At 44.7% G+C, this 21,312-nt stretch overlaps 1 protein-coding gene across 1 annotated transcript; it reads left to right on the forward strand.

Moving 5' to 3' along the window:
- The first annotated feature begins 212 nt into the window (after window positions 1-212).
- On the forward strand, window positions 213-20,562 carry LOC127567966 (5-hydroxytryptamine receptor 1D-like). The gene is made up of 2 exons (XM_052011208.1): window positions 213-1,380; window positions 20,509-20,562. Exon 1 carries the CDS (start codon window positions 213-215, stop codon window positions 1,344-1,346), a length of 1,134 nt encoding a protein of 377 aa, XP_051867168.1. The 3' UTR covers window positions 1,347-1,380; window positions 20,509-20,562.
- The last annotated feature ends 750 nt before the right edge of the window (window positions 20,563-21,312 follow it).

Raw genomic sequence — 21,312 nt, forward strand, 5'->3', positions numbered from 1 at the left:
GGGCGAGCTCGTATTTCCGGACCACCCTGGCGTGGCCGGAGTGCCGGCGGTTCCCCGCTCCAGCACTTGACTCGGGCTCCGTGCCTTGCTCTGGAGGCAACCGGAGATGTGAGCGTGAGTGTCGCCGGAGGTCAGGGAGCACTGCACGTGTGCGCCGAGCAGACAGGGGCGGCGGATTGTTCCTATCGATCCTGTGATTCCTCAAGCTGAGAATGATGAACAATTCCACCGAATGTCTTGGACCAAACAGCGTTGACCTACAAACCAATTCGAAGAATGCAAACTGCAGCACAAAGCTGGACGCTCATGGTGGCGGTGGCATTACAGCCTTGGGCATTTCTGTCTCGATTCTCCTCTGTTTCATTACCCTGGCCACTGTAGTGTCCAATGGATTTGTAATCGCCACCATCTACCAGACCAGGAAGCTTCACACTCCCGCCAACATCCTGATCGGCTCTCTGGCCGTCACTGATCTCATGGTCTCCCTACTGGTGATGCCCATAAGTATTGTCTATACAGTCAGCGGCACCTGGAGTTTCGGGCAAGTTGTCTGCGATATCTGGCTGTCCTCAGACATCACCTGTTGCACCGCCTCAATCCTGCATTTGTGTGTGATCGCTTTGGACAGGTACTGGGCTATCACCGATGCGGTGGAGTACTCGGCTCGGAGGACACCTGAAAGAGCGGCTGGGATGATAGTCACGGTGTGGGTGATCTCTGTCTGTATTTCCATACCGCCTTTATTCTGGAGACAAGCCAAGGCGGTGGGGCTAACGGACTGCATGGTCAACACCGACCAAATCTTCTACACCATCTATTCAACCTTCGGAGCCTTTTACATCCCCACTCTGCTGCTGATCGCACTCTATGGGAGAATCTACGTGGAGGCAAGGTCCAGAATCCTGAAGCAGACACCAAAGAACGCGGCCAAGAGACTGACCACGGCTCAGCTGGTAACCGACTCCCCGGGATCCTCTTCACTTTCGGTGAACTCTCGAGCTAACGAGGCTTCCAGCGAGGCCGGGGGGTCTCCTGTCTATCTGAACCACGTCAAGATCAAAGTTTCTGATGCTCTTTTGGAGAGGAAGCGGATCTTGGCGGCCAGGGAGAGGAAGGCGACGAAAACACTGGGGATAATCTTGGGGGCGTTTATCGTGTGTTGGCTGCCTTTCTTCATCATCACCCTGGTGATGCCCATCTGCAAGGAAGCTTGCTGGTTCCACCATGCCATCTTTGACATCTTCAATTGGCTGGGCTATCTAAATTCCCTCATCAACCCCATCATTTACACTATGTCTAACGACGACTTCAAGCAGGCGTTCCAGAAACTAATCCGGTTTAGATGACTGTGAATCACCACGTAGTCTCACACTTGTACAAGTAAGGTCACTAAAGCACCATCTCTTTTTGTCCCTCTCTCTATCTCTATACATATACTGTATTTTTAAAGCGACCAAAAGATCGAGTTATATCAAGGCTGTCCACGTAGTATCTTAGCAACCACACCAAGTGTTTGGAACATTGGGTTTCCAATATTATACACACACGTCGCATTGTCGGGGAATAAATGTATCTGTTCAGTACATCTGTCAGTAAATAAAGACGAATGCACCATACCTGGGTCTGATTAGGCCAATCAATATATCTTTGTAGTTAAACAATATGCGGGGGACTTATACGGATTTTCTGTATCCCATTCCGCAGTAGAATCGCTCTGCGCCCATTCATCATCGATTGACGCTTGATGATGTGACATTGGTTCACTTCGGCCGCACGCCTGCGGAATTCCATTCTTCAAGCATCTTTTAAATCAGTCTTGTCTGAGATCAGATTCCTGTATCTGATCTTCGGGAGATACGGTTAGATCCTTCGCCCGTGCCCCGCCGTTCTGAAACGTGCTTCTGAAATCGCTTTGGCCGACTTTGAGATTTCGCTTCTTCAAAAGCTCGCTTTTAAGCCGAAGTTTTGGTAATTTGAAAATGCAGTATATGAATACTAAGGGGATGAATGCTGTAGATTTGAAATATAATTTGAATTACAGAAAAATCGGTATTACTCTAATCTCAACTGCTATTTGAGCGGCACATTCTGAAAGTATTCTGCAATTAAAAACGCACATTATTCATTGCCGGTATATGTCAAAACACAAAACCAGCTTTGATGAATAATCTATAATCTCCATGTCTAGATGGTTATCTGTGGTTTGAAATTACAGGTTCTGCCTTTGTGTTATTAACATAGTGTTTGTGCTACCCAAAAGATTCCGTTTATTTGTGTTATTGTAGGTTAGTACTGGTAGTATGAACAAAGGTGGTTCTAAGACAAATAAATGATTTTTGATACATGAAATGTGGGTTTTGACTAATCAGTGTTTTCCGTTGATCGATTTATAAGTAATATTAAACAAAAATGATGGGTCTTTCATAACAAATTGTGAACATGACTAGATGTAATAATAGTTGGAAGAAAGGTCCAAAAAAGTACAATGACATGGTGGTTGAGGGAGAGGACCAGGATAGATTTTTGGCAACATTAATAAAAAAAATCCATTTTAGAGGAAGCTTACATTCCTGTGAGCATTGTAATTCAGTTACTGCTTTGCAAGCTTCTTGGGTTAAAGAACTAGCTGAGAAAATGTGAAATCACTGTCAATTAAAATCCATTCTTGTATATATTACCTAAAAAATAAGGGACTGTGATGTTCTGCATGTAACCAAGGACTGTGGAGCTACTTAATAAATGCTGAAAAAGCAAACTTTAATTTTATTCATTCTTGATCACCAGAATTTAGTATCATTGCTTGTCAGTGAATAAATTTTGTTTTGCATTTAAAAAGTGCAGTTTAGTGGTGACAGCCAGCTGGTACCTGACCATAACAATCTTCACCAGACATTCACATTAATATAATTGAATCAGCAAGGACACAGACCTTCAGAGTAAGTTAGAATTACCAGGGGCTAAATTTGGTAGGACCCAAAATGGGTGAATGGATGACGATGTAACTAGCCTGCAACTTTGAAGTGCTGACTTCATGCTGCTTGCTCACTACAACCACTCCTGTATTTAGATCGTGCGAAGCACACTGTTCCTTGACTGCATTCATCAGTGGGGGCCTAGTGTTGTCACTTCCTGGCTTAAATCTAACCTGCAACCTTTAAGGAGCAGGTGCATTGTGGCAGCTGGAGGCTGATTATTCAGAATGGTACCATATACCAAAGAACAATGGGAATAATGTGGGATTAGTGTAAACGGCTGGCTGATGGTCGGCATGGACTCAGTGGGCTGAAGGGCCTGTTCCTATGCAATATGTCTCAATGACTCTAATGGACCATCATGAAAGTGCACAGGAACCAGCTTTTCTGATGATGCACTGGAGGTCTTGGTAGGGGAGTGCAAAGGAGTGGGGATGTCCCCTCTCTCCAGGAGCACATGTTGAGAAGGCGACAGGAGCAGAAGATAAAGATGGAATTTATGGGAAGGTGCTTAGCTTCTGAAGACTTGAATGGAGTGGCATATCATCTTCCGACGTGTGGTCCATATCAATGAATGGAACTTGAAGTCCTCCCAACAGTACCTCAACATTCATCATTCACCTACCAACTACCTCCACTAATCGGCACACATGGTCTCCACTTAATCCCTGCACTAATGGCAATGTTCTATGCCTCACATCAACACCTCACAGCTCACACATAATTAGCTGCACAACCAAGACACCTGATTACTGAGACACAGCTCTGAGTGAGTGACAGTGGCTTCATGGAGCAGAAGCTTGCAACTCAGAGTGTCCACATGTACTGCACAACATTCACTGGCACACTTCTACGCCTTTTGTAGTGGAAGATGGGGCACAGTGGGAAGAGAGGGGATCAAGTGAGTGGGCGGGAACCAACTAACTGGCATGCACTTACAGTGGCATGCAGAAGTTTGGGTACCCCTGGTCAAAATTTCTGTTACTGTGAATAGCTAAGCGAGTAAAAGATGACCTGATTTCCAAAAGGCATAAAGTTAAATATGACACATTTCTTTAATATTTTAAGCAAGATTACTTTTTTATTTTCATCTTTTACAGTTTCAAATTAACAAAAAAGGTAAAGGGCCCAAAGCAAAAGTTTAGGCAACTGCATGGTCAGTACTTAGTAACTCCCCCTTTGGCAAGTATCACAGCTTGTAAGCACTTTCTGCAGCCAGCTAAGAGTCTTTCAATTCTTGTTTGGGGGATTTTCACCCATTCTTCCTCACAAAAGACTTCTAGTACTGTGAGATTCTTGGGCCGCTTTGCATGCACTGCTCTTTCGAGGTCCATCCACAGGTTTCCGATGATGTTTAGGTCAGGGAACTGTAAGGACCATGGCAAAACTTTCAGCTTGTGCCTCTTGAGGTAGTCCATTGTGGATTTTGAGGTGCGTTTAGGATTGTTATCCTGTTGTAGAAGTCATCCTCTTTTCACCTTTGGCTTTTTTACAGACGGTGTGATGTTTGCTTCCAGAATTTGCTGGTATTTAATTGAATTCATTCTTCCCTCTACCAGTGAAATGTTCCCTGTGCCACTGGCTGCAACACAAGCCCAAAGCATGATCGATTACCCCCGTGCTTAACAGTTGGAGAGGTGTTCTTTTCATGAAATTCTGCACCCTTTTTTCTCCAAACTTTCCTGTGTCCTTACCACAAAATTCAGCATCAGAAGTTTGCAAAGGAACATCTAAACAAGCCTGATGCATTTTGGAAACAAGTCCTGTGGATTGATGAAGTTAAAATAGAACGTTTTGGCTGCAATGAGCAAAGGTATGTTTGGAGAAAAAAGGGTGCAGAATTTCATGGACCTGGCTACAATGGAAGATCATGGCCCACAACAGAAAATTTGGATGAATGCCCCTATACACCAGATCTTCATACTCCTTCCCTCCATGCTCAGATGAATGTCATGCAAGGTCAGCCCAGAGTCAAACTATTGTCTTCCTGTCTGCAAATATCAGTGTTGAAAGGGATTGCGGGGTATTACATCAATCCGATGATCTCCACCAGGATTCCTGAGCCATTGCTCTGATTATAGTGGCTATGGAGCACAAGGTTGCTGACCCCTCACAGTCTGTGATTCAGCCTTTGCCACACCGCCAGTGCCCTTGCTGTTGTCTGTCTGCCAGCCCAGAGGGAGTCTGCCCATGCCCAAATGATGCAGTCCCAAGATTGGCTTGTTCCATGTGTCACAGTGGTTGAGTCCGATCACATAAAAACAGGCCCTTCAGACCACGCACCAACCACACATTTACACTAATCCTGCATTAATCCCATTTTATTCTTCCCACATTCCCATCAGCTCCCCCCTTCACCAGGGGCAATTTACAGCAGCCAATTAATCTACCGACCTATACATCTTTGGGATGTGGGAGGAAATCGGAGCACCTGGAGGCAGCTCACGATGTCACAAAATGTGCAAACTCTGGACAGACATAACAGGATCAGGATTGGACCCAGGTCACTAGAATTGTGAGGTAGTAGCACTGTGAACTACAAAAAGCCCAGAAATGATCAAGTCCATTCTCCATGGCCACGTGTGTGCCCTGTCATTGAAAGTCAGCAGCCTTCCACCAGCTAGGATACAACCACTGAGGTAGCTCTTTATAGGAGCACCAGGGCAGGCAAAGAGACGCAGTAGGCAGGCATCAAGGAAATTCAATTTAGCAGTAGAGAAGGATGGAAATTAAGTTCTCTTCAAACATAAGCCCATAGTGACCTTATACAAAAATGGAATATCAACTGCAACATGTTGCTAATGTCCCTAGCACCAGCCGGGAAGGAGACGAGTACAAGGAGCTTCATATACACAGTCAACTTCTTGGCCATTGGCAGTACAGTCCTAGCATCACGGCTGGGTATGGCAACTGCTCTGCCCGAGACCGCAAGAAACTGCAAGGAGTTGTGGACACAGCCCAGCACATCATGGAAACCAGCCTCCCCTCTGTGGACTCTGTCTATACTTCTTGCTGCTTCAGTAAAGCAGCCAGCATAATCAAAGACCCTACCTATCTTGGGACATTCTCTCTTCTCCCCTCTCCCATTGGGCAGAAGATACAAAAGCCTGAAAGCACGTACCACCAGACTCAAGGACAGCTTCTATCCCACTGCTATAAGACTCTCGGACAGTTCCCTAGTACAATAAGATGGACTCTTGACCTCCCAATCTACCTCATTATGACCTTGCACTTTATTGGGTACCTGCTCTGCACTTTCTCTGTGGCTGTGACACTTTGTTCTGCATTCTGTATTGTTTTACCTTGTCCTACCTCAATGCACTGTGTAATGAATTGATCTGTATGGACGGTATGCAAAACAAGTTTTTCACTGTACCTCGATACAAGTGACGATAATAAACCAATTCCAATACCAATTCCAATTTCCTTAGAATTGTGCCAGAGCAACTGGCAGACTTCAAAGAGTGCTCCCTACTGAAATGCAGGCACCTCACGTTCTGTTCCTCATTGAGGTTCAGGTAGGAGAACCTGGACATCTGGTGTAAATGGTCTCCTGCTAGGCGCACCTCCTCCTCTCATCCTCCCTCCTCTTCCACCAGCGATGCCAGTCAGGCTGGATCCCAAGAGGAATGTCTATGAATGCACCCAGGTATGAGAGCAACTGGCTTGCGCAGCAGTCAGCAAATGTAATTTAGCACAACGCATCATGTTGTGTCACTTCACAACTGAAAACAACTAAACAAAGAATAGAAACTGTAGACTTGCAGCAACAGCTAGAAGAAATCATCTGGCAACTAGACTGTCGTGCAGGTTCTTTATGTTAACCTGTGTTTTGCTGAGGCTAAGGGAGGGTTAAGGTGGTGCTTGGGGTTCCAAAGTGGCAGTCCTGGTATTGCATGCTGATAGACTTCATAATCTGCCTGGTCTATTTCGTTCCAGTGAACATTAAGTGCACACATGCTGATCCATTTACTAAGCTGACCTCAGGAACACCATGTCAGAATTGTGCATGTGACATGGATGGCAAATTAGAGACTTAAGGTTATTCATAGCCCGAGAAAATAGACACCATCCAACCCAAGTTCTCACTTAACCTTTGCTTTTAATCAGAATTCATTTGTTGTCATATAAATTATTCCTGCCTTTCTGTATTACTCTGACTCTATCCTATCGTAGAGATTCCCCATGGTTCTTACTACCCCTGCTGCCTTCCTTTCCCTTTATTCTTGCCTACAACCTGTCATATCTTTAATATTTTGATTGGTGGTAATAGTTCATTGACCTGAAAGCTTGACTTTGTTTCTCTGCAGATGCTGCCTGACCTACTGAGTATTTCTAGCATTTTTTGTTTATTTTTACTTTAGTTTGGATACTTATTTTCAAATTGACTTCATTGAATTCAATTGGTTGGATCTAAGCAAATGCAGAGATCTGGCATGGATCAACAGGGGTAAATACAACTAAATAATTTGACCAGATGCACCACTCATTGCAATAGATGGGGCTACTTGGCACGATAGGATTTAAATCTATGGACCAGATACCAAGCTTGATGTCACCCACTAAGAATCTCACTTTGTAATCCAGAATTCTGCACAATTTATTTTCATTTACATTTTTAACCTTGCCCTTCCTTTGTTTACCTGTTTACTACATTTATAAAAGACCTTTTGTGTTCAACTTTATATCACCCTTAGATCTATTCACAAAAATTCTCTTTGCTTTTCTTATCTCCAAATAAGGGATCTTCCCCTCCCCCCAACAGAATGTTCTGCCCCTGCTCCCTGATACTCCTTCCCCTGGTATCTGTGACAGTCACATCAGCTTTTGCAGAAAGGTCTGTCAATGCTCTTGATTACTGGCTTCTTGCAACTGCTGCAGTTTTACATTTTGCTTTGGCTTGCTGTGCAGTGTATTGCTCTGTAGGATTTTCATCAGACTCCTTCAAGGTATTCTTACACTCGCCAATATTTGGAAACTGGTTGTGTGTCCTCTTTCCAGGAGATTTCCTTTCCTACTGGTATCTTTATCCCATACAGGTCCTAATTAGACACAGGCGTACATGGAATACATTAGACATTACCTCTGGCTATTGTCCTTGGTGTGTATATCATAGTACCTGTTTCTGGTGATAAAGTAATCATTGGTTACGAAAAGCTTTCTACTTTCGTATTTGTTGCTAGATAGTATTTACCTGGACCAGGACTCCTCAATGCTGCTTATGGTCAATTACTGCATTGATCTTGTCATTCTCACCAGGCAGAGGCAGCATTTGACTGAGGGACCATCAAAGAGACCTGGTAATAATGAGGTCAATGGGAATCAGGTGGAAAACCTCCTCTGGTTGGAATAACACTAGAAAAAGGATGACCAAACATCTCAGCCTTTGAATCTCTTTGGAGTTGTGGAGAAGGAGAAGGCAGAAGAAAGAGAGAGGAAGAGAAAGGGGGGGGGGGCTGAGAATAAGGGAGGAAGAAAGTGGGCTGGAGGAGAGAGTGTGGGGAGAGGGTTTAGAGTGGTGGGGAGAGGGAGTTGTGGGGAGAGGGAGTGGAGGAAAGAGTAACATTTGACCAGATGCTGTGGTCCTCTATCACCCCAAAGGAATGCTGTTGGTTGGGTTAGCTGGTGATTGTAAAGTACCCCCCATGTAGGTGGATGGTGCGAGAATCAGGGGGAAGGGGGTTGTAGAAGAATAGGTCACAGGGATATAAGTGAGCGAATGGGACTTATGGGATTGGTCTGAGAGCCAGCATAGACTCAATGGGCTGAATGGCCTCCTTTACAGCCATTTGATGAAATAGAGTGAGAGTAGGGGAGAGGATAAAGTGGGGGAGTGGAGAGAGTGGTGGGGGAGAGGATGTGTTGTCGGGGAAAGAAATAGGGGAAGAGAGTGGGGGAGAGTGATTAGGAGAGAAGAGGGGGAGAGTGTCGTGAAGAGAAGGGCAGGGAATTGTGGTAGAGAAAGAGAAGGGACTATTAGGGAGGAGAGAAGGAGACGAGTATAGGAGACAAGAGTTGAGGAGACAGTGGGTGAGAGTTGGGGAGGGGAGAGAAAATAGGAGAAGGGGAGTAGGGGAGAGGTAGTTGGAGGGAGTTGGAAGATGGGAAAGAGAAAAGGGAGGGAGGGAGAGAATGGAGAGAGAGTGGAGGATACAGAAAGGGCTAGAGAGAGCTGGGGAGAATGAGTAGGAATGGGGGGGAGGGCAAGACCATGGGATAGTTTCAGGGAGGGAGAATGGGGACAGAGAAGAGCAGTGAAGAGGGAGAGAGTGGGTGGGGGAGAGAAAATGAGTGGTTGAGAGAAAGAAGGACTGGTCGAGACAGTAGAGGGAGAACTGGTAGAATGGAGAGAGAACAGGGATGTTGGAAGAGGAGTGAAAGGAGAGGGAGGGACTGGCGAGGGAGGGTGAGATTGTGGAGAGGGAGGGACGGAGAGGTGAGAAATGGAGTGTGTGGGAGAGATGGTAGTACTGGGAGGGAGAGGGTGAGAGGGAGATGGAGTGAGTGGAAGCAGGAGTGGTAGGGAGGAGAGGAAGGGGTGGGAGAGGAGAGGAACGGGAGGGAGAGACAGAAGAGAAAGGGGGTGAGAGTGGTAGAAGGTGGGACAAAGAGGAAAGTAGAGGAGGGCTGGGGCCGAGGGAGAGGGAGCGGAAAGGAACGTGGAGGGATGGAGAACAGGAGAGGTGGTTGACTGAGAGGAGAGAGGCAGAGAAAGAGAGAAGTAAGTGAAAGAGAAGGTGGCAGAGAGCAGAGTACAGGGGTGGACGATAAGCCCCCTGACTCCTCTCAGCCACTCAGCTCCTTTCACTGAAAGCTCAGCTTGTTGTGTGAATTGAAGCAGCCCCCTAACCCCACACTCTCTCTTTCTCTTTCCTCCCACCTCCTCTTCCTTCAGACCCCACTCTCTGTCTTTCCCATCCCTCTACCTCTATTCCCTCACTAACTCTCTCTTTATGGACTATTCCCCATCTCTCTATACCCCATTCCTTCCTATCTACGTCCCACACTGTACGACTGTTTAGTCAGCAGGAAATCCTGGATCTGAAGAACAGATAGTGGGCAGGGAGAGTGCAGGAGACTCAGAAACTACCACCCACCCCACAGTCCATGACACGCATGTGCTTTCAGCATAGGAAAAGCGCAAAAATTCAATGCTCCACTCCAGTAATTAAACTAGCAACCGGCACATCTTTGCCAATCCTAGTGTTAAGTTCCCTCCACCATATCTCAGATAGCAGAGCAGTTTCTTCCATCTGCAGCAAGATCTGGACATCATTCAGGCTTGGGCTGGAATTGGTATGTATTATCACTGAGTGGCAGTGTTGTGCAACAGGTAGTGCTGCTGATGCACAGCTCCAGCAAACTGTGTTCAGTCCTGACCTGTGCCCTCTGTGTGGAATTTGCAAGTTCTCCGTGTCTCCAGTTCCTTCCCACGTCCCAAAGTCTTGCTCCTTAATAGATTAATTGGCTGCTGCATGTTGCCTCAAGTGGAGTTGGGTGGCAGGAGAATTTGAGAGAGTTCATGCAAGAGGATAGGTTACTGAGAAGTAAGAGGGTGATACAGGGTAATAATGGGGCTGATCGGGATGTTCTGCAAGCCAGCATAGACTTTGGGCTGAATAACCTAACAAAATATGAAATATATATGAAAATGTGCATGGCATGAACATGTGCAGTTTCTGACAGGAAGGTCATTGATGGAGCAGCTGCAGTGGTTGAGTCAAGGGCATTGCCTGAAGGAACTCCCTCAAAGATCACACTTGTCAACCCTTTTTGAGCCCATAAGAGCTTTCAAACCCGCAAGGAATGCTTCCAACCCTTCAGTAAGTTGGTCAAGTCTCAAATAAAAAAATCAATAAATAAGAATGGCTCAAAATCATGGATGGAAAAAAAATAAAAATTACAGAATTTTGACCAGTTTATTAATTGCAATATGCAAAAAATAAGCTTCCCCAGTAGCTATGTTCATTATTAAGATTATAATTGAAAACTTGATATCACATAACATAATCAACATCGTTAACATCATAAAATTTTAATAAGGACTGACTAATGATTAGGAAGCCAATAGGAATTAATTAGGTGATTACAAAAAATTAAGCATGAGTTAATTGCGGTTTTAATTGCATTGTAAAATAATAACAGCCCACCGAGCCCTTGTTCTAGCAGGCCACCAGCACTGCATCACTTAAACCTACTTCCAACCCTACAACTTTTTCCCACGACTGCAGTTTATTTTGTAGTCTCACAAGACCAATCATCCTTGAAACTTGGCTGCCACGGAAAATCTACAAGGTAGAGCCGTTCGAGAGATCAATGAGACCTTGATCAATGAAGCCTGAGACCTCCTCCTCCTCCTCCTTAGCTGATTGCTTCTACCCGAGGCATTTGAACAACTACACACCACTTACCCACACTTCCCTTTTCAGTCAGTACTGAGCCCGGTGGGAGAATGGGTGTCCAACTTCCAGCTCCTTCCTCAGGCCCACATTGTAAAGTGCAGGTTGGAAAGTCAGCAAGGAGCTCACTCAGACACTGCAGCTGGTAGGCATTTCTCTACAGATCCTATCCTCCTCAGGAAATGCCTGGGGATCAAGGGTCATGCTTCCACTCCAGTTTTATGGGCTCTAAGGTGGCTGACGAGGCTCAGAAATCACATACTCTTCCTCAGACAGAGCAGGTGGGTAGTTTGTTAGGTCGTCCGCTCCTTCCACCATTTATCCTGCTTCTGTGTGCTCCAGACACATGAACTTCTCAATACCATCTGGAATGCTCATTCTCCACTTTGAGCATGGAGCAGCGATTTTTAGGGTTCAGTGGGGATGTTGCATTTCTTTAAGGAGTCCTTGTGCATGTCCTTGAATCTTTTCCTCAGTTCACCTGGCAACCTCTTCCCATTGTTAGAGCTCAGAGAAGAGTGTCTTTTTCAGGAGTCTGATGATGGGCAGGCAAATGATGTGGCCTCCCTAAAATGAGTGTAACAGGGGCCTCAGTGCAGGTAGGTTTGCTAGTGCTTTGGGGGGAGGTTGCGGGGAGTTTTGCGAGTGCGTTGGGGAACTGAGTTGTTAGGAGAATGTGGCTCAGAGTAGATGTTCAGATAGGAAGGTACAGTAACCGAGAGGAAAACAAAAGTTAGGGGAGACACCAGAGACTGCAGATGCTGGAATCTGGAGAAAAAAAAGACAAGCTGCTGGAGGAACTCAGTGGGTCAGGTAGCATCTGTGGAGGGAAATGGACAGTCAGCATTTCTGGTCAAGACCCTTCATCTGGACCGAAAGAGTAGAGGGGACATACCCAGGATTGAGTGAGGGGCAGGAGTGGGGCAAGAGCTGGCAAGTGACAGATGAATCCAGGTGAGGGGGGTTGATAGGCAGCTGGAGCCAGGCTGGGAAGGAAAAGTAGAGATGGCGACAGGTGATAGGTGGAGTCAACAAAGGGTTGTAGATTATGGAATCTGATAAGACGGGAAGGTGAAGAGCGTCATCACTTTGCTGGGCATGTATTACAGACATAACAGATATGTAGGCAATTGGTGATTAAAAAATAGGTTATATGACCAGGGGATTTCAATATCCCAAATATTAACTGGGTTGTCTTTGCGCTAAGGAAATCCCAGTTACTATTTGAGAACTTGAAATCCTCGGTACTATAACCCCTTTTTGACAGAGTGTGATAGACCAACCAGGGAAGGAGCATTACTGGACCTTGTCTTGGGAAGTATAGCCAGTTAACCGGAAGGAGTATCAGTGGGGAAGCATTTTGGAGAAAGTGACCATAACTCCAAAGTGATTATGGACAAAGATAGGGATAGACAAGGAATGAAGGCCTTAAAATAGGGGGCGGCCAATTTCATTGGAGTATGACAGGACCTGGAAAAGGTAGACTGGGAGCATCTATTTTCAGATAAGTCCACATCTGCACAGAGGAAGCATTAAAAGGAGAAATGGCAAGAGTCAGGGCCAACATGTTCCTGTCAGGGTGAAAGTCAAGGGTAACACTACAGAGAACCCTGAATGTCGAGGGATATCAAGGGTTGGATAAAGAGGAAAAAGGAAGCATATGGTAGGTATGGAGAACTAATGATGGCGGAGGGCTGTCAAGAGTATAAAAAGTGTAGGGAGGTGCTTAAAAAGGAAATTAGCAATATCGCTGGCAGATAGGATCAAGGTGAATCCAAAAGCATTTTATAAATATATTAAGGGCAAAACGATAACCAGGGCAAAAATAAGGTCCATTAGGGACAACAAGGACAATGTGTGCATGGAGCCGGAAGGTATAGGTGAGGCCCTAAATGAATACTTTTCTTCGATGTTCACAAAGGAATGGGACTTTGTAGTTCGAGGATTCAGTGAAGGGGGAGGTGAAGTTCTAGTGCAGGTTTCCATAAGTAATGAGGAGGTGCCTTAATGCCTTAGGTGCCTAATTGATGCCTTAGCAGGCTTAAAGGTGGATAAATCCCCAGGCCAGATGAAATTTATCCCAGGCTCCTATGGGAGGCAAGGGAAGAGATTACTAGGGCTCTGGATCAGATTTTTAAGTCCTCGTTGGCCACAAGCGAGGTACTATATGATTTGAAGTGGCAAATGTGGCTCCCTTTCTCAAGGAAGTCAGCAGGGAAAAGCCTGGTAATTACAGACCTGTGAGCCGAATGTCAGTGGTAGGGAAGTTATTGGAAAAAATTCTGAGGGACACGATTAATGATTACTTGGAAAGGCAGGGACAAATCAGAGATAGCCAGCATGGCTTGGTCAAGGGCAGATCCTGTCTGACCAAACTGATTGAAACAAGGTGTATTGATGATGGCAGTGCAATAGATGTGATTCACATGGACCTCATTAAGGCCTTTGACAAGGTCCTACATTGGAGACAGGTCCAAAAGTTTAGGGCCCATGGGATCCAGGACAAGTTGGTAAATTTGATTCAAAATTGGCTTGGCAATGGGAGTCAGAGGGTGATGGTAGAGGGCTGTTTTGTGATTGGATGTCTGTGACTTGTGGTGTTCCACAGGTATTGGTGCTTTGACACTTGCAGTTTGTAATATATATGAATGATTTGGCGTGGATGCAGGTGACATGATCAGTAAGTTTGCAGATGACATGACGATTGGTGGAGTTGTTGACAGTGTGGAGGGTAGTCTTAGGCTACAGGGTGAGATCAATGTGTTGGTGAAAGGGGCTGAGAAATGGCAGTTAGAGTTAAACCTGATAAATGTGAGGTGGTGCATTTTGGGAGAACCAATGAGACTGGGACATACACCATAATTGTTAAGGTCCTAGGGAGTATTGAGGTGTGCAAGTGGTGTGCAAGTTGAAAGATCCCTGAAGCGCAGGTAGATAATGTGGTTAAGAAGGTGTATGGGATAATGGTCTTCATTGGTTGGAGCACTGAATACAGGAGCAGGGGGGTTATATTCCAACTTTATCCAACATCGGTCAGACCTCAGCTGGAGTGCAGTTCTGTTCACCACACTAGAGGAGAGAGTGCAGAAGAGATTCACCAGGATGTTGCCTGGGATGAAGTGTTTTAGTTATGAGGAGGAACTGGAGAGGCTGGGTCTGTTCTCCCTGGAGCAGAGGAGGTTCTGGTCACCACATTATAGAAAGGATGTGGAAGCTTTGGAGAGGGTGCAGAGGAAATTTACCAGGACGCTGCCTGGACTGGAGAGCATGTCTTATGAGGAGAGGCTGAGCAAGTTATGGCTTTTATCCTTAAAGAGACAGAGGATGAGAGGAGACTTGATAGAGGTGTATAAGATTATGAGGGGCATCGATACATTGGACAGCCAGCATCTTTTCCCCAGGGCAGTAATGGCCAATACTAAAGGTACATGGAAGAAAGTTCAGGGGGGATGTCAGAGGTAGATTTTTTACGCAGAAAGTGGTGGGTGCCTGGAACGCACTGTTGGGGGTGGTGGTAGAGGCTGATACAAGACTCTTAGATAGGCATATGGATGAAAGAAAAATAGAGGGTCATGGGAGGTGAAGGAGAGAAGGGGATAAATAGAATATGGATAAAGTTTTTATAGATCGGCACAACATCGAGGGCTGAAGGGCCTGTACTGTGTTGTACTGTTCTGTGTTCTATGTTAAGAGTGGACATGATTGAGGTATATAAAATTATAAGACGTACGTATAGGATAGACTGCAGGAAACTTTCCCCCCTATCAGAGGTAGATAAAGCTAAAGGACATAGATTTAGGAGTAAGGGGTAAGAGATCTAAAGGGGATCTGAGGGGAAACTTCTTCACCCAGAGAGTGGTGAGTACCTGGAATACACTGCCAGAGAGAGTGATGGAAGCACCACTCTCCCCGGCAGTGAGTTGCCGACAGCATTTAAGAAGCGTCCAGATGAGCACTTGAAAAAGGCGTAAAAGGGATTGGAAGATGGGACTAATACGGAGGGTTGCCTATTGGTTGGCATGAACGTGATGGGCTGAACGGCCTGTTTCCATGATGCGCGACTCCAACACCTACCTCCTGAGAGGCAGCTATGGGAAGTGGTTCACATTTTCCTGGATCTCACTATAAACCTGTGTTGTCAGAGTGCCACGAGATTCAGAAGGGGGAGGTTGGTAGGGTCCTATGTCTTGCAGTTCTCCAGTGTAAGGTCCAACCCTCATATGTTTAAGTGAACAAACCAACAATGGCTTTAAGCTCAACCTTGCAGTGTGCACAATTGCAAGCATCGTCTGCAAACTGCTGCTCGACTGCTGAGGTTCAGGTGACCTTGGCTCTGGAGTGTAGTTGACATAGTTTCCCATTAGTTCCGAAGTTTAGCTCCACTCTTGTTGGAGGTGAGGTGCAACTTTGTGGTGAGGAAGATTGAGAATTGTTAGGGCAATGCTGCAGTCTTGTTTTACACCAGTTTTCACTGAGGTCGGTTCTCTTATAGACCCAGCAGTTAGTATCATATCTGTATGCTGTCGTGGAGCATGAATAAGTACGGAAAGGAACTTCTGTGGGCAGCCAAACTTGTGTGGAGTATTCCATAGTCCCTTTCTACTGGTGCTTCAGTGAGGTCATAAGAAAGCCATAGATAGTGACTGGTACTGCTCCCTGCATCTTTCTTAGAGTTGTTGTGCAGTGAAGATCATGTCTATCAGTAGCTTCAGATGGATGGAATCATCACTGTGATTTGGGGAGCAGTTCTTTGGCCACTGAGGGGAGGTGATTCAGAGGGACCTTGGTCATGACTCTCCCGGTGACAGACAGCAGGGAGTGCCCTGTGTAATTTCCAAAGTAGGACATGTCCTTTGTTGAAAGTGGCCATGATTACAGGATCTCTGAGGTATAGATGGGAATAATGAGATTGTGCATTTATTACTGAAACTCTTTATCTCTGAGTTTTAGGATTTCAATACGGATCCATCTGTTCCTGAGACCTTGTTGTTTTTTGGTTGGGATATCGCCATTTTTCCATCTGGTCAGTCAGGAGTGGTGGGAAGGCTGAACGAGTAGGTTGTGGTGGGAGAGAGTCAGGGGCACTTATAGCAAAGAAAGAGTCATGTTTGAGGTGGTTTTCATCATGTTCTTTCTAGCAGGTGTTGATTACCTCTCTGTCCCTGATGTGACATATGCAGCTCCCACAATGGGCAACATCAACCAGCAGCTCAAAAACAGCTCATTTCAAGGGAAGCACATCCTCCCTCTATCACCACTGCACCATGTTTCACTCTGTGCCATTGACAAGATCCACAGCGGCCATTTGCCAAGGCTTTCATGACAGTGCCCACCAAACCTACGACCATTCATGCCTTGAAGGACAAAGGCAGTAGTTGCACGAGAATGCCACCACCTGAAAATTTCTGTCCAAATCACACCCCACCGTGGTTTAGAATTATGGTGCCATCACTTTATAGGTTCAATTCCTGCAAAGACTTCTCCAATAATATTGTGGAAGTGTCTTAGAGGCCAGAGCTGTAGATGTAAAATGTCTTTATTTAGCGCGGCAAGCAGGCATTCTGGAAGAATCTCTCTTGGACAAATCTCGAAAGGTTCTCACCGAACTCAAAGTACATTGAGGTTTTATACTTTATATGGACAAAGATAACAGCAGGTGATTAAATACAGTTACAATGGTTATAATTATATTGTTTACTTCAACATGTTTGGTTTTAGACAAGTGACTGTAGAATTACATATTTACTTTGGGATACATCCCAACTGACAAGATATCTCTGAATATTCAAAAACCCATGGATGGTCTGAAGGATTCTGAGCACAAAACCCCAGACACTCAAAATACAGATTTTTTATCACTGTATGGAGGGACAGCTCCCTGGATCGACTAACACGTCAGACGTTGATTGACAGAACAAATGTCTTTTAACTGTGCATTAAGTTACAGGAATATGCCATTAGCTGTATGTTAAGTGACAGGATGGCCATTTAATCCCTTCCTTGATCTGATCCTGTGAGCTTAAACAACATTCATCTATTGTTTTGCCTGCGTGATTTACAACAGTGCAAAACCACAATGTCCCACACCCAATGGTTGGTTTCAATGTCCTTACATCATTGATGGATGTGACATTGTTTAGTAGAGCATCTTTGTACAAGGGTCAATAAAAGAGATTGCCTTGTCATTTTCCAAAGTATATCTCTCGAGTGAGCCCCTGCTGTGAAACAGTAGACTAATATCTTTGCAGACAATGGCATCTCATAGAGTCTCATGCAGCACAGAAACAGGCCTTTCGGCCCAACTCACTCATGCCAGCTGTGATGCCTATCTATGTTTAATCCCATTTCTCCTTATATCTCTTCATGCCTTTCCTATCTAAGCACCTGTCAAAATCCCTTTGACATATTGCAATTGTATCTGTCTATTACCACCCCCTCGGAAGTTCATTCCATATACCCATGACACTCTATGTGAAAAACCTGCCCTCTGATCTCCTTTAAATGCCCCCCCTTCACCTTAAACCCATGACCTTTAAATTCAGACTCCGCGATCCTCCATCAACTCTGACTATCTATTCTATCCATGCCCCTAATAATTTTGTAAACCTCTATAAGCTCACCCCTTAGTCTCCTGTGTTCCTGTGGGAAAAAACCCAGCCGACTTAATCTCTCCTGATAATAAAGCCCTCTATTCCAGGCAATATCCTGATGAATCAATGTTGTTCCACAGCGTGGAAAACTGTGAAAAGCGCTGGTGCTCAGCTGATTTCTCATTTTTAGTCAAATCAGAAAAATTCAGTTGCCCTTTATATCTCTTCAGTCTTGAAATAAAATAAATAAAAGGAAGCAAAGAGCATTTGCGAAATTTGCATTTCTTTCCAGGTAAGTGAAGTAATGAGACCAGACCTTTTATATTTTTCTGAAACGCTGCCACCTAAATGCAGAATCCATGACTTCCCCTCTGGAGTTAGGACGCATCTATTTACATAAAGGATGACGGGGATGCAAGTTCTCTTCCTAAAAAGCAGTAGATGCTAGGTCAACTAATATTTTTATTTTCAATCATTTTCCCCAAAGTATCAATTTCTTGTGACACAACTTACAGTTTATAATCAAGGGAGGTTTAGTAGAAAATATAAAAATATTTTAAACTTTGAATAGATCAATGATAATTCAGGAAAATGAAAACTGAGTGCCAGAAATTGCTATATCCTCAGTAACGATCCTTTCTCCAAATTAACAGATTGGAATGATCATTTTATATTCCTCCTTTAAAATAAATTCTGCTGCTTTCTGGACTCATTACACAGTCATTGCACCTCATTATAACCTCCACAGTATCCTCACTATTACCTTTCATTAATTCCTCACTGCATTTATTGTAACTTCATCGTCCCTTCACTGAAACATTGTTTAACTCTCACAGTAATCTCACTCCCCTGTTTCACAACCTCACCCCATCTTCTGACGCCTTTATTACAGTCTCTCTGAGTCTGTTCTTTTGTCACATCTTTGCCACTGCTTGATTACTGCTTTTGAGTTACATGTAAACATTTTAGTTTTTAGACTAGTTCTCGCTGTATTAATGGCTGCTATCCATATTAACTCCCGAAGGATGTCCCATGTCTAACAATTCCTAATGGATGTACGGTTTATTTTTTCACCTTTTGTGTTTGTAGGAAAGTGCTAATGGCATCTGGTCCTTGCTTTCAATATTTGACTCAGATTTTTTGACTTCCATTTCTGACTATTTTGCTGGCAAAATTTTGCAATAATATTCTCAGCACCTGCTGACATTTTAATCAACCCAGGCAAAGTGATAAGCAAGCGATAGTCCCCACTATTTTCAGTTTATCTGGAGCCAGAAGATGCAGCGAAGCCTCACGCGCTCCAGTTGTACCTACGACTGCCATTGGGCCTATAGTTTTAGACGTACCGTATTCAGATTGGGAAAGGGGGAAATTCTGTCAACTCGGCTTCCCACTCTGTAAGGGAGAAGGGAGTGAAAGGTTACGCTGACAGAATTAGCTGAGGAAAGATGGAACGTGGCTCGAGCAAAGCACATACTAGCTTCGTGTGGTAAGGCTGAATATCCTGTTTCTGCACCATTTATCATGTGAAAATGTGCATTCGGTCTGATCAACCCTACTTTTCCCATTATGCAATGTTAGGTTCTTTGTGTGAAATCAGGAATCCATTTATTGCTTTAAGTATTTTATACTCCTATGTTAATGTGTTCTCTTTTACTGTACAAAATGGTACAGAGGTACTGCCTACCATGTTGTCTCAGGCACAGAAGGCAAAGAGCATAGCTTTCATTTCTGCCTTCCATCTGCCTCTCAATTTTTTCCTTTCCATCTATCATCCCCCTGCCTCTGTCTCCCAACCCCTCCCCCTCACCTACCAGGCTCGACCTGCCTGTCATCCTTCACCCCTCGTCAGTCCACCAATCACCTCAGCCTCCCGTCTCACCACGCCCGCTCTCCTCTTTATAGCAGCTATCTCCCCTCTCCACTCTCAGCCCTGATGCAGGATTTTGACCCAAAACGTCGCCAATTCCTTTCCCCCCACCGATGCCGCACGACCCGCTGAGTCCCTCCAGCAGATTGTTGCTCCACATTCCAGCGTCTGTAGTCTCTTGCATCTCATTTTCACTTCTTAGCTGACCAAGTCCTCCCATTCATTCTGATTATATATCTATTTTGGAAAAATGCAACAAGATGTTTCTGAGAAAAATTTTGCTTTTATCTTCTATCAACTGATGGTCACTGTACACTAAAAAAAATCCAATGATCTTTCATAAGTGCATAAGAGCAGGGAAATAACCAAGGAAAGAGGTCAGGGTCCCAAAATGTAACCTGTGTTTGGAGGTGGAGAGGTGGTAAGGCTCTTAATAAATATTTTGTATCTATTTTCACAGAAAAGGGGAATGATGTTAGTGTTTTCATTAAGGTGAAAGAGTGTGAAATGTTGGATGGGATAAGCAAAGTAAAAGAGGGAGTGTTTAAGGGCTTTTAGCACCTTTGGAAATGGATAAATTGTGAAGCCTAAATGAAATATATCCTGAGTTGTTACAAGAAGCAAGGCAGGAGATTGTGGAGCCTCTGACTACAATTTTTCTTTCTCTTTGGCTACAGGACTGGAGCTGGATGTTTAGAAGACTACTAACAAAGTACTGTTCTATGAAAAAGGAGGGAGGGATAAATCAAGTAATTATAGGCCAGTTACTTTAACATCAGTGCTGGGCAGACTCCGAGGTACAGAATAAATCTTTACTTAGAAAGGTACCATTTTAGTCAGCAAAGCTGTGTGATTGCTCCGGTCCTTTACTCAACCATACTACTGAAGACACCTCAAAGCACTGGAGAGGTAGCACCAACTGCTCTGCAAAATGCTCCAACTTCTTCACAAGATCCTCCAAGTCCACCAGCAGGAGAAATGAGCCAATATCAGTGTACTCTCCTGCGCTCCAATCCACAACACTGAGGTTCTAATTACGCTCATCCAGCTCTGATGGGCAGACCACGTTGTTCACATGCCCAGTACCAAAACATGCTGAAGCAAGCACTTTGAGCTGTGTCACGAGAGAATACCAGGTGGACAGAGGAAACAATTTAAGGATGTTCTGAAAACCTCCTTGAGAAAATGTCACATCCTCAGTGACTCCTGACCCATGACCACATAGAATAGAGAAGGAGAATTGAACATTGAGAACCTCAAGTTGATTCATTGGGAGCACACAGAAGCCCAGCACAAGTGGCAGGTAGAACACAGCACTTGCCAAACTACCTACCCACCTGACATGTCAAGCAACACCTACGCCACCTGCAACAGAGTCTGGGGATCTTGCATTGACCTCATCAGCCATCTCAGAACCAACAGAAGTAGTGTGGATATAAGTCAGCCTTAATCCCAAGGGACTGCTTAAATAGGAGGTTAAA

The sequence above is a fragment of the Pristis pectinata genome, chromosome 3 (genome assembly GCF_009764475.1).
Source record: "Pristis pectinata isolate sPriPec2 chromosome 3, sPriPec2.1.pri, whole genome shotgun sequence".
In the NCBI taxonomy this organism is placed as follows: Eukaryota; Metazoa; Chordata; class Chondrichthyes; order Rhinopristiformes; family Pristidae; genus Pristis; species Pristis pectinata.

Bases quoted from the DNA above. Each gene is read 5' to 3' on its own strand.
- LOC127567966 (XM_052011208.1), top strand. From the start codon at position 213: ATGATGAACAATTCCACCGAATGTCTTGGACCAAACAGCGTTGACCTA.